The sequence below is a fragment of the Vigna radiata genome, chromosome 6 (genome assembly GCF_000741045.1).
Source record: "Vigna radiata var. radiata cultivar VC1973A chromosome 6, Vradiata_ver6, whole genome shotgun sequence".
NCBI lineage: Eukaryota > Viridiplantae > Streptophyta > Magnoliopsida > Fabales > Fabaceae > Vigna > Vigna radiata.
Genome location: NC_028356.1, coordinates 9,753,847 through 9,773,228, shown reverse-complemented (window position 1 = coordinate 9,773,228; position 19,382 = coordinate 9,753,847). Strand labels below are relative to the sequence as shown.

The 19,382-nt window shown below is 35.0% G+C and overlaps 2 protein-coding genes across 2 annotated transcripts; one reads left to right on the top strand and one right to left on the bottom strand.

The window, feature by feature from the left end:
* Positions 1 to 2,625: 2,625 nt before the first annotated feature.
* Positions 2,626 to 5,985, top strand: LOC106763407 (transcription factor MYB119-like). Its single transcript, XM_014647603.1, has 3 exons — positions 2,626 to 2,927; positions 3,011 to 3,137; positions 5,446 to 5,985. The coding sequence occupies exons 1-3, from the start codon at positions 2,626 to 2,628 to the stop codon at positions 5,983 to 5,985; spliced, it is 969 nt and encodes a 322-aa protein (XP_014503089.1).
* A 1,953-nt stretch (positions 5,986 to 7,938) lies between these two features.
* Positions 7,939 to 9,947, bottom strand: LOC106764310 (cytochrome P450 86A1). The gene is made up of 2 exons (XM_014648588.2): positions 9,166 to 9,947; positions 7,939 to 9,037 (listed from the first exon to the last, which is right to left on the bottom strand). The coding sequence occupies exons 1-2, from the start codon at positions 9,843 to 9,845 to the stop codon at positions 8,149 to 8,151; spliced, it is 1,569 nt and encodes a 522-aa protein (XP_014504074.2). The 5' UTR covers positions 9,846 to 9,947; the 3' UTR covers positions 7,939 to 8,148.
* Positions 9,948 to 19,382: the final 9,435 nt, after the last annotated feature.

Genomic DNA, 19,382 nt, shown 5'->3' with positions numbered 1-19,382 from the left:
TTGCCCAAGTCTTGTCGTATTTGATTAGCACAACGAACACAAGGACAAAAATATGTCCCGTTCACAGACTTTTCATTTTCTTTAACATATTGCAAGAACACTGAAACACCCTTCTCATATTCTTCAGAGATGCGACGTGCATTCATCCTGCTTCGATCCATACTATATTAATTGTTTGTGTTAAATTTCAAATGGGAACTAAGTTTCGCTCAGTGATTTCATACTTATAATCTAACATGCCAATTATAATAACACAGCTAAAATTTATCACATACATATTCAAAAGCCGATAACACATGCATACGTAAAAGCCAAAAACATGCAAACACAAACACCAAAAACACGCAAACGCAAAAGCCAATAACATGCATACATAGAAGACAATAACACACATACAATAAAAGTTTTAAACATTGAAGCTAACCTTCTTAGCAAATTCAAACAACAATGGAGGGAATTGGAGGACTGCAGGCCCAAAAATATAGGCCAAAAACGGTCAAAAACGTCGCCCAAGAACACGTCACAAACTGCATCAAAATGCAACGAAGACAAAATTTAATTGGTTGAAATGGAAGATATCTCAGCAAAGAGTAACTTAATCGGAGTAAAACTGAATTTAAACGGTGCAAACACGAGAAAATGAACCTGAAAGCTATGCCGCAACAGAAAGCGCGAGGAAGAAGACGATGAATAGTGTGGTACCTGCTCGCGGATTCGCGTTCTGATGTCTGTCAGGTTATAGACGTCGGTCCTGTCACTAATATGACGTCTATATGATTTAAATATTAATATTGGCGCGGATTATAGACGTCAGGTATCTGAGCAACTTGACGTCTAGTTGGACATAGCCGTCAGTTACCATGCAACCGACGTCTTGGTAGCAAAACAATCATGACACTTTCACCTAACTGTCAAGACATAGTCGTCGGTTACCACAGGGGCACCGACGTCTATGTCTAATACCATTAATGACACTCAACCACCTGTCAGCCTGTAGATGTCTGTGTGTTTCCCACCGACGTCTATTTCGTGATTGTTCACCACCTCTGAGACCTTCAGACGTCGGTGTTTGTCATTGTGACGTCTATAGCTCGACTCTTCACCTTATCTGGTAGACCTTTAGACGTCACAGTTGAAGGGCCCCGACGTCTATAGTTCTTCACTCATTGGTTGGAAACTTGCCCAACGTCTAGTTGTCCTACTTAATTACGAAGTTGCCACCGGTCATCGTTTAACGTCAATTGACGGAACAAACGACATCTATGGGGTGACGTTAAACAGCGTTTTTCCACTAGTGTTCGTTCTTTCTATCTAGATTACTTTATTTATTTTTTTTAGATTAAATATGTTTTTAATTTTAAATTTTTACGTGAAAAGTAAAATTTATTTTTATTTTAAATTTGGATATATTTTGATCTCAAATTTAAAAAGTAAATTTTATTATAGTTATTTTTAATTTAATGTCGCAAAAAAATTAACGCATTATATTAAAAGGGTTATATTTCTTTTATTTTTTTTAAATTTAGAGAACAAAATATATAAAAAATTTAAGAGAAAAACAAATTCTAATTTTATATATAAGTTCTTAAAAATATATTTAACCTAATTTTTCTCTTAATATTTAAATCCCAAACACATCTTTATTTCAGGTTTGCAGATCTTGTTTCAGATTTTTTTAGCTTTTCTTTTTATGTTGAACATACTACTTCCATTAATCTCATAGTTCTCCCAAATCATCTTAACTTTTTCCCTAAACTCTCTGTTAGATTGTCAAGCATCTAAAGATCGAATGGCTTTGGATCCCGGTCTATTTTGGAATTTTTACCAACAATTGTACAATGAAAGTGGTATATGTTTTTTTTTTAATTAACTATAATATTTTTATTTGGATAGAAAATGAAATTATGGATGACAATAATCTGAGTAATGTTGACAAATAAATTCCATTAGATACCCATCCTAAGAAAAATGTAAGAAAGTGTAAAATAAATATAATTCGGTTTTAAAGACTCTGTTTGAAGTGATAAAAAAACAAAAATATTATTCGATGCATAAAAATAGACTTTTTATATTTTTTATATGAATTTTAATAATATAACCCTTTTCAGTGACCTTAGAACTACCATAAGAGAATTATGCTAGAGAAAGAAAGAAGAAGAAATTTTCGTAATTTATTTCTTCAAAAATACTTGTAGTTATCCAGAATCCATAATATGCCACATTAAAAGATTTTTAAAACCAGAAAAAAAATGTAAAAAATTTATACAATAAATGACCCATAATTGAAATTTAACTGAAATGTATGTAAATGCAATTAACTAGTAAATTAAAATTGTATTAAGTAACAATTAAATATGAGTTAAATGTAATAAATTAAAAATAAACAGCATGGACTATCAGCAGCCACTAATCCCTCTTCCCACAGTTTTAATTAGTCCATAATGAATTTTAGGAGTTACAGTATAAAAATTCATTCCTGAGCTTTGCATAAAGGTACACAATTAATGGCTATTATAATTCACTTGCTTATTACAGTATTTGTGAACCCTAATTTCACCTAACAGAAAACCCTATACCTCCCCACAATAAACAATACTTTCCCTTTTGATTTATTCTCCTCTTCATATGGATATTGTGTTAAGAGGTGAAAATGGCTTTCAAATTTATGGTTATGATGTTATGAACCCTCCTTTGACATCCACAGACACAGATCAATTCTTATGTGGCCACTTCCTTCATCATCAACAACAGACAAAGAACAATGATGTTTGTGCTTTTTCTGAGTGGACAAACATCAACCAAAACCTTAAACTGTGTCTGGATGATATGCAAGTTTCATGTAAGAACACGAAAGTGGTGGGAAGGAGAAGGAAGAAACAATCTTCTGTGTCTTGGATCAAAGGACAGTGGAATAAGGAAGAGGACAGGTTGAATAAATTAAGACAAGGCTGTCTTTTTCAAATGTTTTTTAGTCTGAATATTGAAGTTTAATTATTTGGTATAACTGCAGGAAACTGATAAGGTTGGTGAAACAACATGGTGATAAAAAGTGGGCTGAAATAGCTGAGAAGTTGGAAGGAAGAGTTGGCAAACAATGTCGAGAAAGATGGAACAATCATTTGCGTCCTGATATTAAGGTTTGTTACATTACATCCTAAGATTAGTTGCATTAGAATAAATCATGCTCACCAAATATAACACAATAGGGTTGCTGAATCTGAATTTCAATATAGTTTTTTCTGTACTTCACTCTTAGTTTATGCTGTTCTCTTGGGTGAATGCTATTTATCAGTATCTGCTCTTCATCTTCAGAAGTATGGTTTATCATTTTCTTGGTTATGTTTTTCAAACTCCAAAACTGGATTCAATCAATTCTAAAATGAGAATAGGTTCAAAACTAGTTCAAGGACAGTATCATTTTAACTAAATATTAAGAAACTATAGATTTATATAAATTTTTTTTTCTAATTTTTAGTTTATGATATTATGTTTCTTTTATAGTTATGATATTATAATTTGTTAGCTTTATAATAATTTTAGATTTAATTCCAGAGATTAATAACAAGAAAAAAACAAACACTGATACTTTTTTATATTTTTTTTATTATTTTAACTTTGTACTTTGTATTAAATGAATGAAAAATGTGTTATAATACTATTACTTTTTAATCTAATCTAATTCTTTTGAAAGACTTATAAATCTTTCAAATTCTTTTGGAATTTTAAAAATTGTTGTGAGGAGATGACATTTTTAATTGATTCGGTAATTCTAAAATAAACAACAAATTCTATAATTTTATTCTAATTAAACCTTAATTTATCATGTTTTATAAACAATTTTCCGAAAAAGATTATTTAAATGAGGAATAGTATAAACAATTGTGTTATTAATACATTTATTTGTTTGAATACTGTTGATGCTTCTATTAATTTATTTAAAATTTTTAATTTGAATACTGTTGATACTTCTATTAATATATTCAGAATTTTGAATTTGAATACTATTGATACTTCTATTAATTTAGGATATATAGATTCTAAATCTTATGATTCAAACTTGTAAAATTAATCTTTTCAAGATAACATTGTAAATATAATCAAATAAAATCAAAGTAAAATATTTTTACAAAATCAATTAGAAATTACAATAAATTTAAAAATAGGTGTAAAATTAAAATAGATCTTTAAATATTTTTTCTTTATTTATAAATTTTTATTTTATATTTAAATTTATAAAGAAATAAATTATAGCAAGCCGAATAAGAAAAATTAAAAAATTAATGGTATTTGATGTAACTATTTTGCTTATACTTATTAAAAAAGGAAAAATGAAAACTATTTGTGAAAGTTGGATAAGTTTTAAAGATTAGTTATAATCAAATTAAAATTTTAGGTATTTATTTAAAAGAAAACAATTGATTTCAAGGATCAATTGAAACAAAATTGAAGTTCAAGCTGTGTATTTGTAAATGTGATGGATTTTGAATATCAATCAAAACAAATCAAGATCAAAGTACCTATTTATAAAAGGGATAAAGTGTAGGGAGATTACTAATTTTCTTTACCATTTAATTTGAATTTGAAATTGTATTATTTTAATGTCACACAAGTTTGCAATATAATATATATAATCTATTTAGAACATTATATAAGTTTTACTATATAAATTTTTTAGAATTTATACATCATAATTATTTAAATTTATAATAAATTATGTAAGAAGTTTAATTTAAAATTCACTTTATATAGCCATAAGTTATAATATTATTATTTATATATTTATATATAGTTAATTGTAAATTATTTACTTGTAAACTATATAACATTTAAATTATTATTTATATATTTATATATTTATATATTTAAATATGTATTTATATATTTATATATTATTTGTATTAAATTATTATTTATATATTTATATATTTATAATATATCATAAGTTATATAGTAAATACAAATTATGAATTACTAACTATTTATTATATAATAAATTATAAATTTAATCATTTTTTTTGTTTTGTAATCCAAATCTATTAGTTAAATTTCATTAATTCACCACTGCAGAGTACGTAATTACGTCAGTGTATATTTTTCAACGTCATTTTATTTTTCCAAACACCATATATATAGTACATGTTAGCCTTTTTATTCCACTTTAACACCAACTTTTTCACATCTTTTCACATTTCATACGTGTCAAAATATGATTAGATAATTTTAAATTAAAAAGGAAATTTCGGTTTTCAGGATATATCTTTGTCTCAGCTTTTGTTTTAATTTAAAATCGTCCAATCATATTTTGACACGTGTGCAGTGTCAAAATTTGGTGTTAAAATATCATTTTTCTTTTTTCCATAGATAAATAAAGTTGATGACAATATATAGATAGATTATGTTTGAAAAAATAGTTCTAGTTTTTTGAAAAAAAAAAATATTTATCAGAAAGATAGCTGGAGCGAAGAAGAAGAAAGAATACTGGTAGACATGCATGCTCGGCTTGGAAATCGTTGGTGCGAGATGGCAAAATGTCTTCCAGGAAGATCAGAGAATGCCATAAAGAACCACTGGAATGCGACCAAAAGGAGACAGAATTCAAAGAGAAAGCACAAGAAAACAAAGACCTCTAATGGAAAACCTCATTCTTCCATACTCGAAGACTACATCAGAAGCAAGACCATCATCACCACAAATTCTGCACCCTCACAGGATAACAATGCACCTAACCCTTTCAACCATCTCTTCTATCAACCTTTTCCTTTTCCTAACCAACCACAACCACTCTTCATGCACTCTAATTTGGATCACTGGAACATCATCAATGTTGATCATGTTGATCAGACTCTGCAATACCCAGATAATATGCACTTCAATGATACTTTCTTTCCCCCAGCTAATTACCTTCCTTCGGATTTTTATGTCTCTCCCTTGTTCAACGTAGCATCTGGGTATGGAAATCAAGTAAAAGGAGAGGAGATCTGGTAGACTTTCTTTCTTCATACTTCAAATGGTTTGAAATAAGCTCACTGCAATGAAAACTTAATCTTTTGGTAACATTTCAACTTCTTAATTGTAATAACGTTTGCATGGGATTTACTCTTTTCTCTTTGCATTTTCTCCTTTTTCTGTTATCTTGCATTCATTCATTCTCCTTGTTGCTTAAGTTTTTTTCTTCTTTTCTTTTATGTATAAGATTTGCTAGGAAAAATATAACCATATTTCATAGAAAATAATGCAGACTGGAAGAGCATTAAAAAAATTTTAAGCTTTTGTTCATTATGAATATTTTTTTATATAAAATTAAAAAAATTATATATTTTAACATGAATTTTTTAATAACATTTTAATCCGTACTAATTTATTATTATACTCATGTACTCTGAATTCAATAAAAGAATATCATATATATACTATGTCAAAAAAAATTGTCATTTTGTCATTTCTTATAAAATTTGTCATTTTGAGGTATAAATTCTAATAAAATACTTTTATTGATAATTTTGTTATTGAAGGATATGAGAAATCCGTTTCTTAAAGTATGATTATTTACATATAGGAAAGGATAAATTCTGCCTTATTTCATAAGTTTTTAAATAAGTTTAGTGACCATAATTATAAGAAAATTATAGAATAAAAAGATTAATCATAGACTAAATTGTTAATTTTTTGTTATTAGTACAGTAAATCTTGTAACTAATTATATTTGATATATAAATTAATCTCAAATTAATTACTCATCTTTTTTTATAATAAAAAATTTAGTAATTAATGTTAGAAATCAATTTAAAATAATGATTATTTTAGTAACTAATAATTTTTAATTTTGTAAATTAATATTTAAATTAGTGATTAATTTTATTTTATTCTAAAGTTGGCTAACATATATAGATTTTTTCCTTTATATTTATAAAATTCTGAAACCAATAAAAATTGATTTAGAAATTTAGAATTGTATAGGTCGAATTAAGGTAATTCCACGATAATACTTGCGTCAACTATTCTTATCAATTCATATTATACATACATACATACATATATATATATATATATATATATATATATATATATATATATATATATATATATATATTACAGTCCAATACATTCTTCTGTTATTTTCAGAAACAAGTGTTTGTCACTTTAAAACTTAAGCCTAAACATATTGTATAGTTTCATATTTTAGAATCTTGTACATTACTCTATAGGAAAGAGATCCTTTATCTTTTTAATGGACATTTTTACACATTTTCTTATTTTCTGTCTATTAGAACAATGTAAATTATACAAAATGATAATATACTCATACGTAGATATGAAAATATAACTTTAGTATAAAATAATAAAAGAAATTTTATATCTCTCATGACTAATAAATAATATGTAAGAATTAATAATAAGAGTCAATTTTTTTTTCTACATACATAAAAGGATAACACATCAAACATCATCACGATTTAATTGTAATTTATCATTCAACTTTTCATACATTTTCATGTTCTATGCTTATTAATCAAATTTTAAATTGCTAACTCTTTCATTCTCACATATTTAGATATGTTAAAAATATGTGAATTATGTTCTCTACTTCTAAGTCCTCATCTTACTCTTTTAAAAATTCACCGTAAGTTCTACTACAAGTTCAAAGTATTTTTCAAAAGCAATATATTATAAGTTTTTCTTTGGCACAAGAATATCATGTCATTAACAAATTATAACATTTTAACAATGATGTCCTGTACATCTTACTTTCAAAACTTGACATATAGCACAATATGAAATAATTATCTACCTTTATATATACTTTATAGATATGGTCAAACATATTAGACAGAATTGTTTTCTAGTTAAATGTAATTAAAATTTCTATCTAAATGATCTTCCAATCATAAACTCACATTTAAGACTTGTATTCCTACAATTTTACTATATATTCGGACAATGAAAGTAAGTTTTGGAACATTATTATTTTCTCAACAAAGAAATATAAATGACCCACAAACAGTAAACAGTACTATTTTCTCACTAGTAGTACGCAACGTATAAATACACAACCCAAATTCCACGTACAAAACACATAAATACATATAGACATTCAATGTCACCACCTTGGTGGATACATGCAGCACAATGACGAAAACAACCTCGTTTTTATGATGACGTGGGAACACCTGACCCACCTTGGAGCTTACGTGGATGCAAGAACACCTTGAGCCCATTCTTCATGAAAAGAGTAAGTGACATCTTCTGCTCCACCCGGTGACCGGGAACCAGCGATAGCCGGTAACGCAAGAGCACAGCGGCGGCCACTGATTTCATCTGGAGATATGCTAAGTCCTTGCCCAAACATGTTCTCGGTCCAGCGTTGAAAGCCACGAACTTGAACCCATCTTGTGGCGGTTCGAATCGGTCCCCGCGAACCGAAAGCCACCTCTCTGGTTTAAAGTCCATGCAATCCTCGCCCCAAATCGTCTCCACCCTCCCAGCCGAGTATATAGAGTACGTCACCGTCGAACCCCCCGGAACCACTGTCCCGTCCGGCAACACGTCATCGTCGACTGCCTGCTTGAAGTCCTGCGGTACTGACGGGTATAGACGCAGCGTCTCCGCCAGCGCCGCTTTCAGGTACACCAGCCGATCCGCCTCACCAAAGTCAAGGGGGTCCTCCGTCCACCGGCGGGGGTCTCCACCACGTGTGTCGGAGAGAACCGCTGTGAGCTCTTGCATGAGCTTTTCCTCCACGTGAGGGTGGTTCATGAGGAGCCAGAAGAACCAGGTGAGGGCAACCGATGAGGTGTCCCTGCCCGCGAGGACGAAGTTAAGGACGATGCGCTGAAGCGCAGCCGAAGAGAAGGGCTTGCCGGCTGCGTCACGCTTCTTCATGAAACGCGAGAGCAAGTCGTCGGAAGGAGTTTCCCTGCGATCCGCGACGGCGTCGTTCATGTAGGTTTCCACCACTCGGAGGCTCTCCTTTAACCTCTTTTCGGATCCAATGCACAGAAGCTTCTGGAACCTCCACACTATACCCGGGTAGAGGAACCTGTAACATAACAAAACGTACATTTAACATTATGAGTATTGTAACCTAGAACAACAAAATTAATGTCTTGAAAATTGAATTGGAAATATTGTATATCGAAATTTGAAAAAGTGTATAACTATACGAACCTGTGCATGGTGGCTTCAGTGGCGGTGTCAAAAGCAACGGCGAAGGGGTTTTCGGGAAGGTCCGGGGAAAGAGTTTCGGGGTCTTTACCGAAGGTGAGTCCGCAGATATTATCAAAGGTCAAGCGCAGAAGAAGGTCTTGTAGGTCCACGGAGACGCTATCTTTCTCAGCTTTGTCCATGATGCACCACAACCGGTTCTTGATGGAGCGGTTAACCCACCGAGACATGGCATGTTTCAGAGTGCGTGTGGTGAACTCGAGAGCCGCGGTTTTACGCTGCATGAGCCAGGTGTCGCCGTCGCTGTTGAAGATGCCGTGGCCGAGGAGGTCGTGGAAGGCGGCGTGCCACCTGGGGCCCTTGGGGTAGTTGTCGAAGCGAGTGCGGAGGACGTGCTCGAGGTTCTTGGGGTGGCATGTCACCGTGTAGAAACCTTGTCTACGTGCCAAGAAGGGGAAGGGGATTATACACGTTTGGTAGGTGGCGGAGGAGCCAGCAGCGCGTAGGTTGGCGGCGATCCAGTCGTGGACACGGTGGCGGTTGTGGAAAAGCTGCGGGAGGCTTCCGAGGAAGGGGAAGGGTGTTGGACCGGTTAGGGTTCGGGCGAGGAGGAGAAACCAGAGGAAATAGGCTGAGAGAGTTGCTGTTAGAGTGAGGAAGAGAGAGAGGGTCTCCATTTGCATGGTGGGGGGGCTCCAATGAGGAATGTTCTTGGTTGGGTTTATATTTATGGAAAATATAGTTGATTTTATATGTTTGATGAGATTTTGAGAAAGTTTAGGAGAGGGTAGGTTGGAATTAAGTTGTCTAAGTTAGTGGAGATGTATCATCGTTCACGTTTGTGTCAATAGTGCTTATGTTGTACCCTACATGCAAAAATTCCACATGAGGTGGGGGAAAATAAGGGTTAAGTGATTTTATAAAAGGACAGATTTGACAATAATCTAACAATGATTTCTGTCATTTGTTTTCTAAATGAATTTTTTAACAAGGATATCGATATGTTAATAACGAAAATTTAACAACAATTTTACAATGCCATGTGTCATTATGGCATTGGTTGTTTTTAAAAAAAAATTTAACATTAAAAATGTGATTTAAAAAAGAGATTTTGTGTTGTTCCAAAAACACTCTCAGTGATAGTTTGAATCTGTCTTTCTCCTTCGAAACATTCTCTCTCTACCTTTTTCACGATTTTAGGTTTTGGTTTCTCTCCGAAGAGGTCTCTCTCCATCCATTTCATTTGTTGGCGCTTCTTTGAAGGTCGGAGGCTCGTCTGTATCCATTAAATGTTCTTTGTGTCGGGTGAGTGATTTTTTTGGTTTTGGCTCTTACGTTCTACATTTGGCGTCTGTCGTTGTCGGGTGTCCATTTCTTCGAACTTGTTCGATTTTTTAAGCCATGGGTTCGTCTGGTGACAATGGTTCTTCAAACAAGGTATGAACATTATCTTTGTTACGTTATCGTATTTAGGTTTTGGGTCATGCTATTTTTTGTTCATCGTAACGGATTGCATTGGTTTTTGGTGTAGAGTTTTTTGTTGGTTATTTATATAAAAAAATGAAAGTTTATTTTGTTTGTTGCAGTTATTTGTTCGTCATTCAATGAAAACCAATTTTGTTGCTGGTTTGAATGCAATATTGACTAAGGAGCACAAGGATGTTATTTCGAAGACGCCATTTGCATGGTTTTTAGAANTGCATGATAATCTAAAGATTGGTAGGAATATTTTGAGTGATTTACTGATTAGATGGGTTGATGAGAGAGGTGGTTTTAAATTTGGAGATAAATTTGTTGAATTCAAGGAAGTGGATGTCAGCTTAGCCTTAGGTTTGGGTTTAGATGGTGATCAAATTAACTTGAATGGAAAAATCTTTTCACAAAGTCAATTACAGAATTACTTTGATCAAGCAAAAGGAAAATATGAACTGGATATGATATATGATTTTGTTTTGAAAGAACACAAAAAGTTGCCTTGTATGGATGTATGTAGGCTTTACGTTTTGGTTGGAATAAGTGAGGTATTGTTACCTTGTCGTACTCGAATAGTATTCCCAATTTTGTTTGAAATTGTTGATAGAACAAGTGATTTGAGTACTTTTTGTTGGGGTCGTATAGTTTACCATTATCTACTTAGTAGTTTTAGCAAAGCCTGTGTAGCCTGGAAAGGAGGAAAGGGTGCAACTACTGTCTATGTGGATGGATGCGTGTACGTGTTTAAGGTAAATTTTTTGCATGCATTGTTTGTTGGGATTGACTTCAAATGACCGATATTGACTTCAACGATGTAACTCAGGTTTGGTTTTGTGATCGTTTCCTTCCTTCAAATTCTGTTGTGCATAAATTCCCAAGAATTTTGCATTGGATGACTGTAAATGTAGGTGATAAGTTTGTCAAAGCTGCAATGGAAACGGGTGTGGTATGTATTCCTACATTGTTTTATTAATTTTTGAATGAATTGTATGGTTTTATACAACGCAATGGTAATTTTGATTAATTTGCATATGCTTGATGAGTATGGCAAATCAAGGAAAGAAATGGGTGTGTCATGTTCGAAAGCATCAGTAGATGAAGAGAAATATGATGATGGTTTAGATGAAGTCTTACATGAACAAGATATTGTTATTGAAGAACTAGAACAAGAGTTATTTTTATTGAAGGGTGAGTTGCTTGAAGACATAAATAAAGATGAAGTTGCTTTAGGAACAACAGGTAAAGAACAAGATTTTTTCAATGATTTTGCAAGTGAGGGAGGACAGCAATGAAAGCGATAAGAAGGAAGGACAATGTCGAAAGCGTTTCAAGAGCATAGCCTGTAGAACTCCCTACACCGGTTACAGTCCAAATCTTGGTTGAGAGTTATCTCATTTTTGTAATATTGTAGTATTTGGCATTTTTATAAGGATGTAAACTTGTATGTGGAACAGTTAATATGATTGTGATTAATGAAAGTTATATTTGGAAAGGATATTCTATTGTGCTGTTGATTCCCTGTGTTATTTAATTTTGATTCATTATTTAAGTTAAGTGAAGCCTATGTTTATGAGGAGGAGCAAGTACAGGTTTGTGTGGGTTGGAATGTAAGTTGTTGCATCAATGGAACTGCAGTGGTGCTGTTGTAATCGCTTACAGAGTTACTTTTAACTATTACCACATTGAAGAAGATATAGGTAGGAAGCATGTAGAGGTCTGTTTAGGTTGAGAGGGGCATTTGGTCCACTGATTCAGAGAGGTCTGATGCATGGGTAAGCGATTACAGTGAGCGCTGCTACCTGTGCCTGGCTGAGTGGCTCCCAAGTTTTGTCAACCATGCGAGTCCAGTGATTTCAAACTTCGTGAGACCTGTTGGGCATGGTTGAATGAGTCCACTTCAACAATGTTGAAGGAAGTATAGGTCTGATGCACGGGTAAGCGATTACAGAGGCGCTGTAATCGCTTACCAGTCAGAAAGACAAGTTTTGTACCAAAACCTGAGCGCTGCTACCTGTGCCTGGTTGAGTGGCTCCCAAGTTCTGTCAACCATGCGAGTCTAGTGATTTCAAACTTCGTGAGACCTGTTGGGCATGGTTGAATGAGTCCACTTCAACAATGTTGAAGGAAGTATAGGTCTGATGCAAGAGTAAGCGATTACAGAGGCCCTGTAATCGCTTACCAGTCAGAAAAACCAGTTTTGTACAAAAACCTGAGCGCTGCTACCTGTGCCTGGCTGAGTGGCTCCCAAGTTTTGTCAACCATGCGAGTCCACTAATTTCAAACTTCGTAAGACCTATTGGGCATGATTGAATGAGTCTACTTCAACAATGTTGAAGGAAGTATAGGTAGGATGCACGGGTAAGCGATTACAGAGGCTAAGTAATCGCTTACCAGCCAGAAAAGCCATTTTTGTACCCAAAACCTAGCGCTGCTACCTGTGCCTGGCTGAGTGGCTCCCAAGTTTGGTCAACCATGCGATTCCAGTGATTTCAAACTTCGTGAGACCTGTTGGGAATGATTGAATGAGTCCACTTCAACAATGTTGAAGGAAGTATAGGTAGGATGCACGAGTAAGCGATTACAGAGGCCCTGTAATCGCTTACCAGCCAGGAAAACCAGTTTTGTACCAAAACCCCAGTGCTGCTACCTGTGCCTGGCTGAGTGGCTCCCAAGTTTTGTCAACCATGAGAGTCCAGTGATTTCAAGCTTCGTGAGACCTGTTGGGCATGGTTGAATGAGTCCACTTCAACAATGTTGAAGGAAGTATAGGTAGGATGCACGGGTAAGCGATTATAGAGGCGCTGTAATCGCTTACCAGCCAGAAAAACCATTTTTGTACCAAAACCTCAGTGCTTCTACCTATGCCTGGCTGAGTGGCTCCCAAGTTTGGTCAACCATGCGATTCCAGTCATTTCAGTTCACAACTACAATTTTCAACTTATGACACCCTATTATAGATGGAATTCTTTATTTTAAAGATTGGCAATTACATTGAAATTAAAGAATAACAATACTATAATGATTGATAAGATCAGATGGATATTAAACACAAATAAAAGGAATAAATAAGTTCATAACGTTAAAGATTGGCAATTACAATAATATAAAGATGGAGCAACAGTTGATCAAACACAAAGTTCCGAAATTAAACAGGACATAACATTATGGAAATAATTCTAATCTAAGTAGGTGGTGGTTGATTAGCTTGATTGCGCAAGTTAATGAGTTCTTGCTCTACAACTCCAACACGATTTTCAATTCTGTCAAGTCTTTACGCCAACGAACATGCGGAGATCTTGTATTTCTTTGATCACTTCAGTGAATGTTGCAGAAGAGGATTGTTCCGAATTTTGACATTGTTGTGTTTTTTCAGGTTCATCATCACCATCATCTTCTTCTTCATTGCCTATTACTTCTTCTACATTGCGAACAGGCTCCTTGTAAACCCAAATTCCTTCAGCATTTTTATGATAACCAAAAGTTTTTAGAACTTTTAAACCAATCCGTTGCTTTCTTTTAACTTGGGTAAAAGGATCACTTTCAGAGAGCACACCAAAGTGTTCCAGGAATATGGTAATTACATGGGGATATGGTAGTTGGGCGTTGTCCCTTGTTGCCTTTTTCATCCTGTTTCGAATGAGATGCCCCCAGTTAATCTGAACAAAATTCATCAGTGCCCAGAGCAACATAATGTCCTCCTCTGTTGTTTGTGCAACATTTGTCGAACGTGGAAGTAAAATTCGACAAAGTACATAATGAAGTATCCTTGTTTCGAACTTGAGTCTGCCGGCCAGTAATGTACCTTGTAAGTTTTCACCTTCTTTACAAAGGAATTCCTTAGCACTAATAGAATTGTATTCCTCCTTCCAGTCATCAATAATAATTCCTTCAAAGGGTACACCTACGGAGGGGATGGAAGTAAGTTTATGAAAAAGAGAAGGTTTGATTGTGATTTTCACCTTTTTGACCTTGGTTCGAATTACTCCCGAATCTGAAATGTGCATATTGCGGTAGAAAACTCTGACTAATTCGGGGTAATAGTGCGTTCTGCAGGCGACAAATTCATTTAGCCCTGCTTTTGTCAACACGTCGTAGAATTCGAATTCCCTAGGTTCCATAAATTCCTTTGAAAGATACCGTCCTTCTAGGATTGGACGTTCAAAGAAATGAGCAGCGAATCTTTCATATTGTTCGTCGCTTGAGAAGAGTTCATTACCTGCAGCCCGTGATGATAATGGAGGGGACACTGGTTCTGGAATAGGAGGGGCCCTCCTCGAGGATGAAGCCTTCGTTGTCTTCTTTGCGCGAGGTGGCATTTCGGGTTATTAGGGTTTTGAAAGTGTGTTGGAGGTTAAATGGTTTGTGGGGTATTTGGGTTTTGAAGGAGTATTGTAGGTTACAGTTGTATTTAATTGGAATGGGGTAGTGGGTGACAGTAGTTCCTCCTTCCAGTCATCGCATCGTGGGCTGAAACAGCAACAACAATTTCAAACTTGGTCTGCAACTGCATCAGAAACTGTCAGGCCCAATTAGGTAATCGATTACATTGTTGTAATCGATTACATTGTTGTAATCGATTACCAGCCAGTTTTTAATAATTAAATTTTAAAATTATTTCCATACACAACTACAGTGATTGTCTTATTTATTGTCAAAACAGTGATGGTCAACAAAAACAAACCTCAATCCACTAATAAGCAAAAGTACAAGCATATCATGTAATAACAATATACTTCACAATTATATATTCTCAAAAGTGTTATGGACTGCAGATAGCAAGGACATAAATCCATTAGGAGCAACTTCAAATAGTTGGGAAAGTTGAAGTGTTTGGGATGCATATTCCATGGCCTAGAGGGGTTGTGTGACATTACATGTTGTGGTTTCCTGAGTGCAGAAATTAACACGCATTACCAACACGTAACATAAGATAACAATATGTTTACTAATGATAGTTATAGTAAAACCAACATTTAATGCACTCACATTTGGTTGAGAAGGTGTTGTTGAAGAATTTTTTTTAGTAGCCTTTGATTTTTTTTACACCTACTTTCAACGGCTGATTTCAATCTGTTAGTTCTCGGTCGGCCTTTTCGCTTAACCGCGATGGGACTCCGAACTAGTACGTCACTACTTTTGCATGTATTGTAGGATGGAGTTTCTGTCACGGGATTCTCATACCTTAATTTTCCTCCCTTACTTACAATGTTATTTTTCAGCGATGAACTCAAATTGAACTTGTTAGCAAGATATTTCAAATCTTTTTCCAACTGATCAGAAGCACATTCAGATTCACATGCAGCCTCAGCCAGATTATAGAACTGCTGACACAAAGTTTGGTATCTTTGCATCTTGGGATCATGCTGTAAAGAACTATAAGCTGCTCTAATAAGTGTGTGCTTTCTTCGGATGTTTTTGCTCCAACGACGAAGTACATATTTCGAGGGTACATTATGGACATCCTCCTGACCGAGACCAATAGAGAATGCCGACATATAATGCCTCTAAACTTAAACAGTAGGCAAGAGCAAGTTATATCTTTTAAAACAGGATCAAATTCAACATGGTAATATTTTGGCGCACATTTTCCATCCCACATGCACTCTTCTTTTATTGTGTACATGTTGAAATTACATTCCTTCACTGTGTCTTTAATGAAACAATTCATCCTTGATCGAAACTCAATTTGTACTTCCTCAAATTTTTCATGTGTGTACTCAACTTGAAATTGTCTCTCAATTGGTGATTGAGACCCACATGCAACTGTTGTATTTAGAGAGGCAAAGTCAGCTTCTATTTCTTTTTGGGCCTTCACTTTAAGAGCATTATCGTACTGAATCACAAATTGTTGCAGTGTGGTAGTGGAATTAATAAATCCATCAAAGAAAGCATTCATTCCCTCGCTTCTTTGAGTAGTTCACATACCAGCCCAAAAGTGATTCTTCAACTAACATGGAACCCATTTCCCTCTCTCTTCGTACAAATTACACAGCCAATCATTATTCTCTAAGCCATGTGTGGTAAGTAGTCGTTTCCAACCACTTTCAAAGTCAATTGCATTAGCAGATTCATAAACAACCACTTTTATATCACACTTGATTCCAACATAATTCTTATAGCCTTGAAATTTTTCAGGTATTTCTTTCATTATGTGCCACAAACACCACCTATGTTTTGTTTTTGGGAACACTTCTTCAATTGCATTTGCCATGGCCTTGCATTGATCGGTTACAATACTGTTTGGCGCCTTGTTTCCCATGCATCTTAACCAACATTTGAATAACCATATAAATGAATAAGTGTCCTCTGATGACATCAATCCACAACCAAGTAGGATCGATTGTCCATGGTGATTAACTCCTACAAATGGAGCAAATGACATGTCGTACTTGTTGGTTAAGTACGTGGTGTCAAACGACACGACATCACCGAACTCGTCACATGCTGCCCGGCTTCGAGCATCTGCCCAAAATACACTAGTAATTCTATTATCTTCATCCATCTCGATATCATAGAAGAAATTATTATTCTGGTCTCTCATTTTTGAAAAGTGTCGAAGCAATGCTTGTCCATCACCTTCCTTACACAGTGACCTTCTATGTTGACCAATGTAGTTCCTAGCATCTCGTTCGACAAATTGCTGAGGAAGTTGCTCAAGCAACCTATGAAAGAGATTTCAATTCCAATCCATGGAAATGGGATGAGATGTACATCAAACACCATGGTCAGTAATTCTATAAACTTTGTCATTGTAAGTGTAGGTTGTCATGCTACTGAAATTTATAAACATATGCAGATATTGTGACAGATGGTGATATTAATAATGTCACTCAGCTACATACAGCAAAATTAGTGTCAACCCTTCACCTTGTTGTTTGTATTGTTAAGGAGTGTCACCCGAATGGATTGGGTGATATGAAACTGACTCTAAAGGTAATATTTAACCATAACATAATTTTAATTCTTTAACTTAATGTAATGTGATATTAACTGTTACCAGGATCCTACTGGGACTACGAAGGCGTCCTTACATAAGAAAGTTCTTAAAGATCCAAATTTTGGTCAACATATCGGTCTTGGTTGCGTTATAATACTTAACAATGTAACCCATGTTATTCAAACTTGTATTTACACTCCATAACTTTTGGTATTGTTACTAATATCGATTGCTTCTTCCCATTTAGGTTCGTGCATTCAGTGCTTTTCCCCCAAACTATTACTTTAACATAGTGCTTCGAAATGTAATCAAAGTCTTTGCCGCTGACATATGTCCTCCCACTAAAGAACTCGTCATGGAGACACACAAACCAGTCATTCAACCCCTTCTACTTGAAGAACCTAATATGGCTAAAATTATGCCAAAATTAAGAAATCCTCATCATCAACAACCACCTACATCGAAAGTACCAGAGAACAACAATGGAGATAACTCTAACGAAATCTAATGTTATTATGTAGACTTATTATTCGATGTTTGTTTTCTTTTGCATGTGAATTTGAATCCTTTAAGGTCCTTCGTACTAATGTTTAGTATATTTGCTACTTTTGAATTGGAAGACTGTAATATGTATTTTGGATGACTGTAATATGTATTTTGGATGACTATAATATGTATTTGGGATGACTGTAATATGAAATTTGAAGACTTTGTCATCGTTCATGATCATTGCTTTCTTTTGAATTGATAAGTTATTATGGTATCAATGTATTGGGAGCAGCGTGCAAAAACCAGGGAGCAGTCACCAACTTTCGGTACAGAATCCATATTCTCACCTGGTAATCGCTTACAGCCTCTTTGTAAGCGATTACACAGGCTAATTGGTCGTGGAAATCACACACCACTTGAAATCACACACTACTTCTACTCTCCCCACCTAATTCTAACCATCTTAGCCCCCAACACCCAATTGGGAGCAGCGTTTAAAAAACCAGGGAGCAGCCACCATCTTACGGTACAAATTCCATTTTCTCACCAGGTAATCGCTTACAGACTATTTGTAAGCGATTACAAAGGCTAACTGTTCGTAGAAATCACACACCAGTTGTACCCTCCCCACCGAATTGGGAGCAGCGTGTAAAAAACCAGGGAGCAGCCACCAACTTTCGGTACAGAATCCATTTTCTCACCTGGTAATCGCTTACAGCCTCTTTGTAAGCGATTACACAGGCTAATTGGTCGTGGAAATCACACACCACTTGAAATCACACATCACTTCTACTCTCCCCACCTAATTTTAACCATCTGAGCCCCCAACACCCAATTGGGAGCAGCGTTTAAAAAACCAGGGAGCAGCCACCATCTTACGGTACAGATTCCATTTTCTCACCAGGTAATCGCTTATAGACTGTTTGTAAGCGATTACACAGGCTAACTGTTCGTAGAAATCACACACCAGTTGTACCCTCCCCACCGAATTGGGAGCAGCGTTTAAAAAACCAGGGAGCAGCGTTTAAAAAACCAGGGAGCAGCTACCAACTTTCAGTACACATCCCATTTTCTCACCTGGTAATGGCTTACAGCCTGTTTGTAAGCGATTACACAGGCTAATTGCTTGTGGAAATCACGCACCACTTGTACCCTCCCCACCTAATTGTAACCATCTTAGCCCCCAACACCCAATTGGGAGCAGAGTTTAAAAAACCAGGGAGCAGCCACCAACTTTCGGTACAGATCCCATTTTCTCACCTGGTAATCGCTTACAGCCTGTTTGTAAGCGATTACACAGGCTAATTGCTCGTGGAAATCA

Coding starts and splice junctions, on each gene's coding strand:
- LOC106763407 (XM_014647603.1), top strand. CDS start 2,626: ATGGATATTGTGTTAAGAGGTGAAAATGGCTTTCAAATTTATGGTTAT. Junction 2,928..3,010: donor TGGAATAAGGAAGAGGACAG/GTTGAATAAATT, acceptor GTATAACTGCAG/GAAACTGATAAGGTTGGTGA. Junction 3,138..5,445: donor ATTTGCGTCCTGATATTAAG/GTTTGTTACATT, acceptor AATATTTATCAG/AAAGATAGCTGGAGCGAAGA.
- LOC106764310 (XM_014648588.2), bottom strand. CDS start 9,845: ATGCAAATGGAGACCCTCTCTCTCTTCCTCACTCTAACAGCAACTCTC. Junction 9,038..9,165: donor ACTGAAGCCACCATGCACAG/GTTCGTATAGTT, acceptor GTTATGTTACAG/GTTCCTCTACCCGGGTATAG.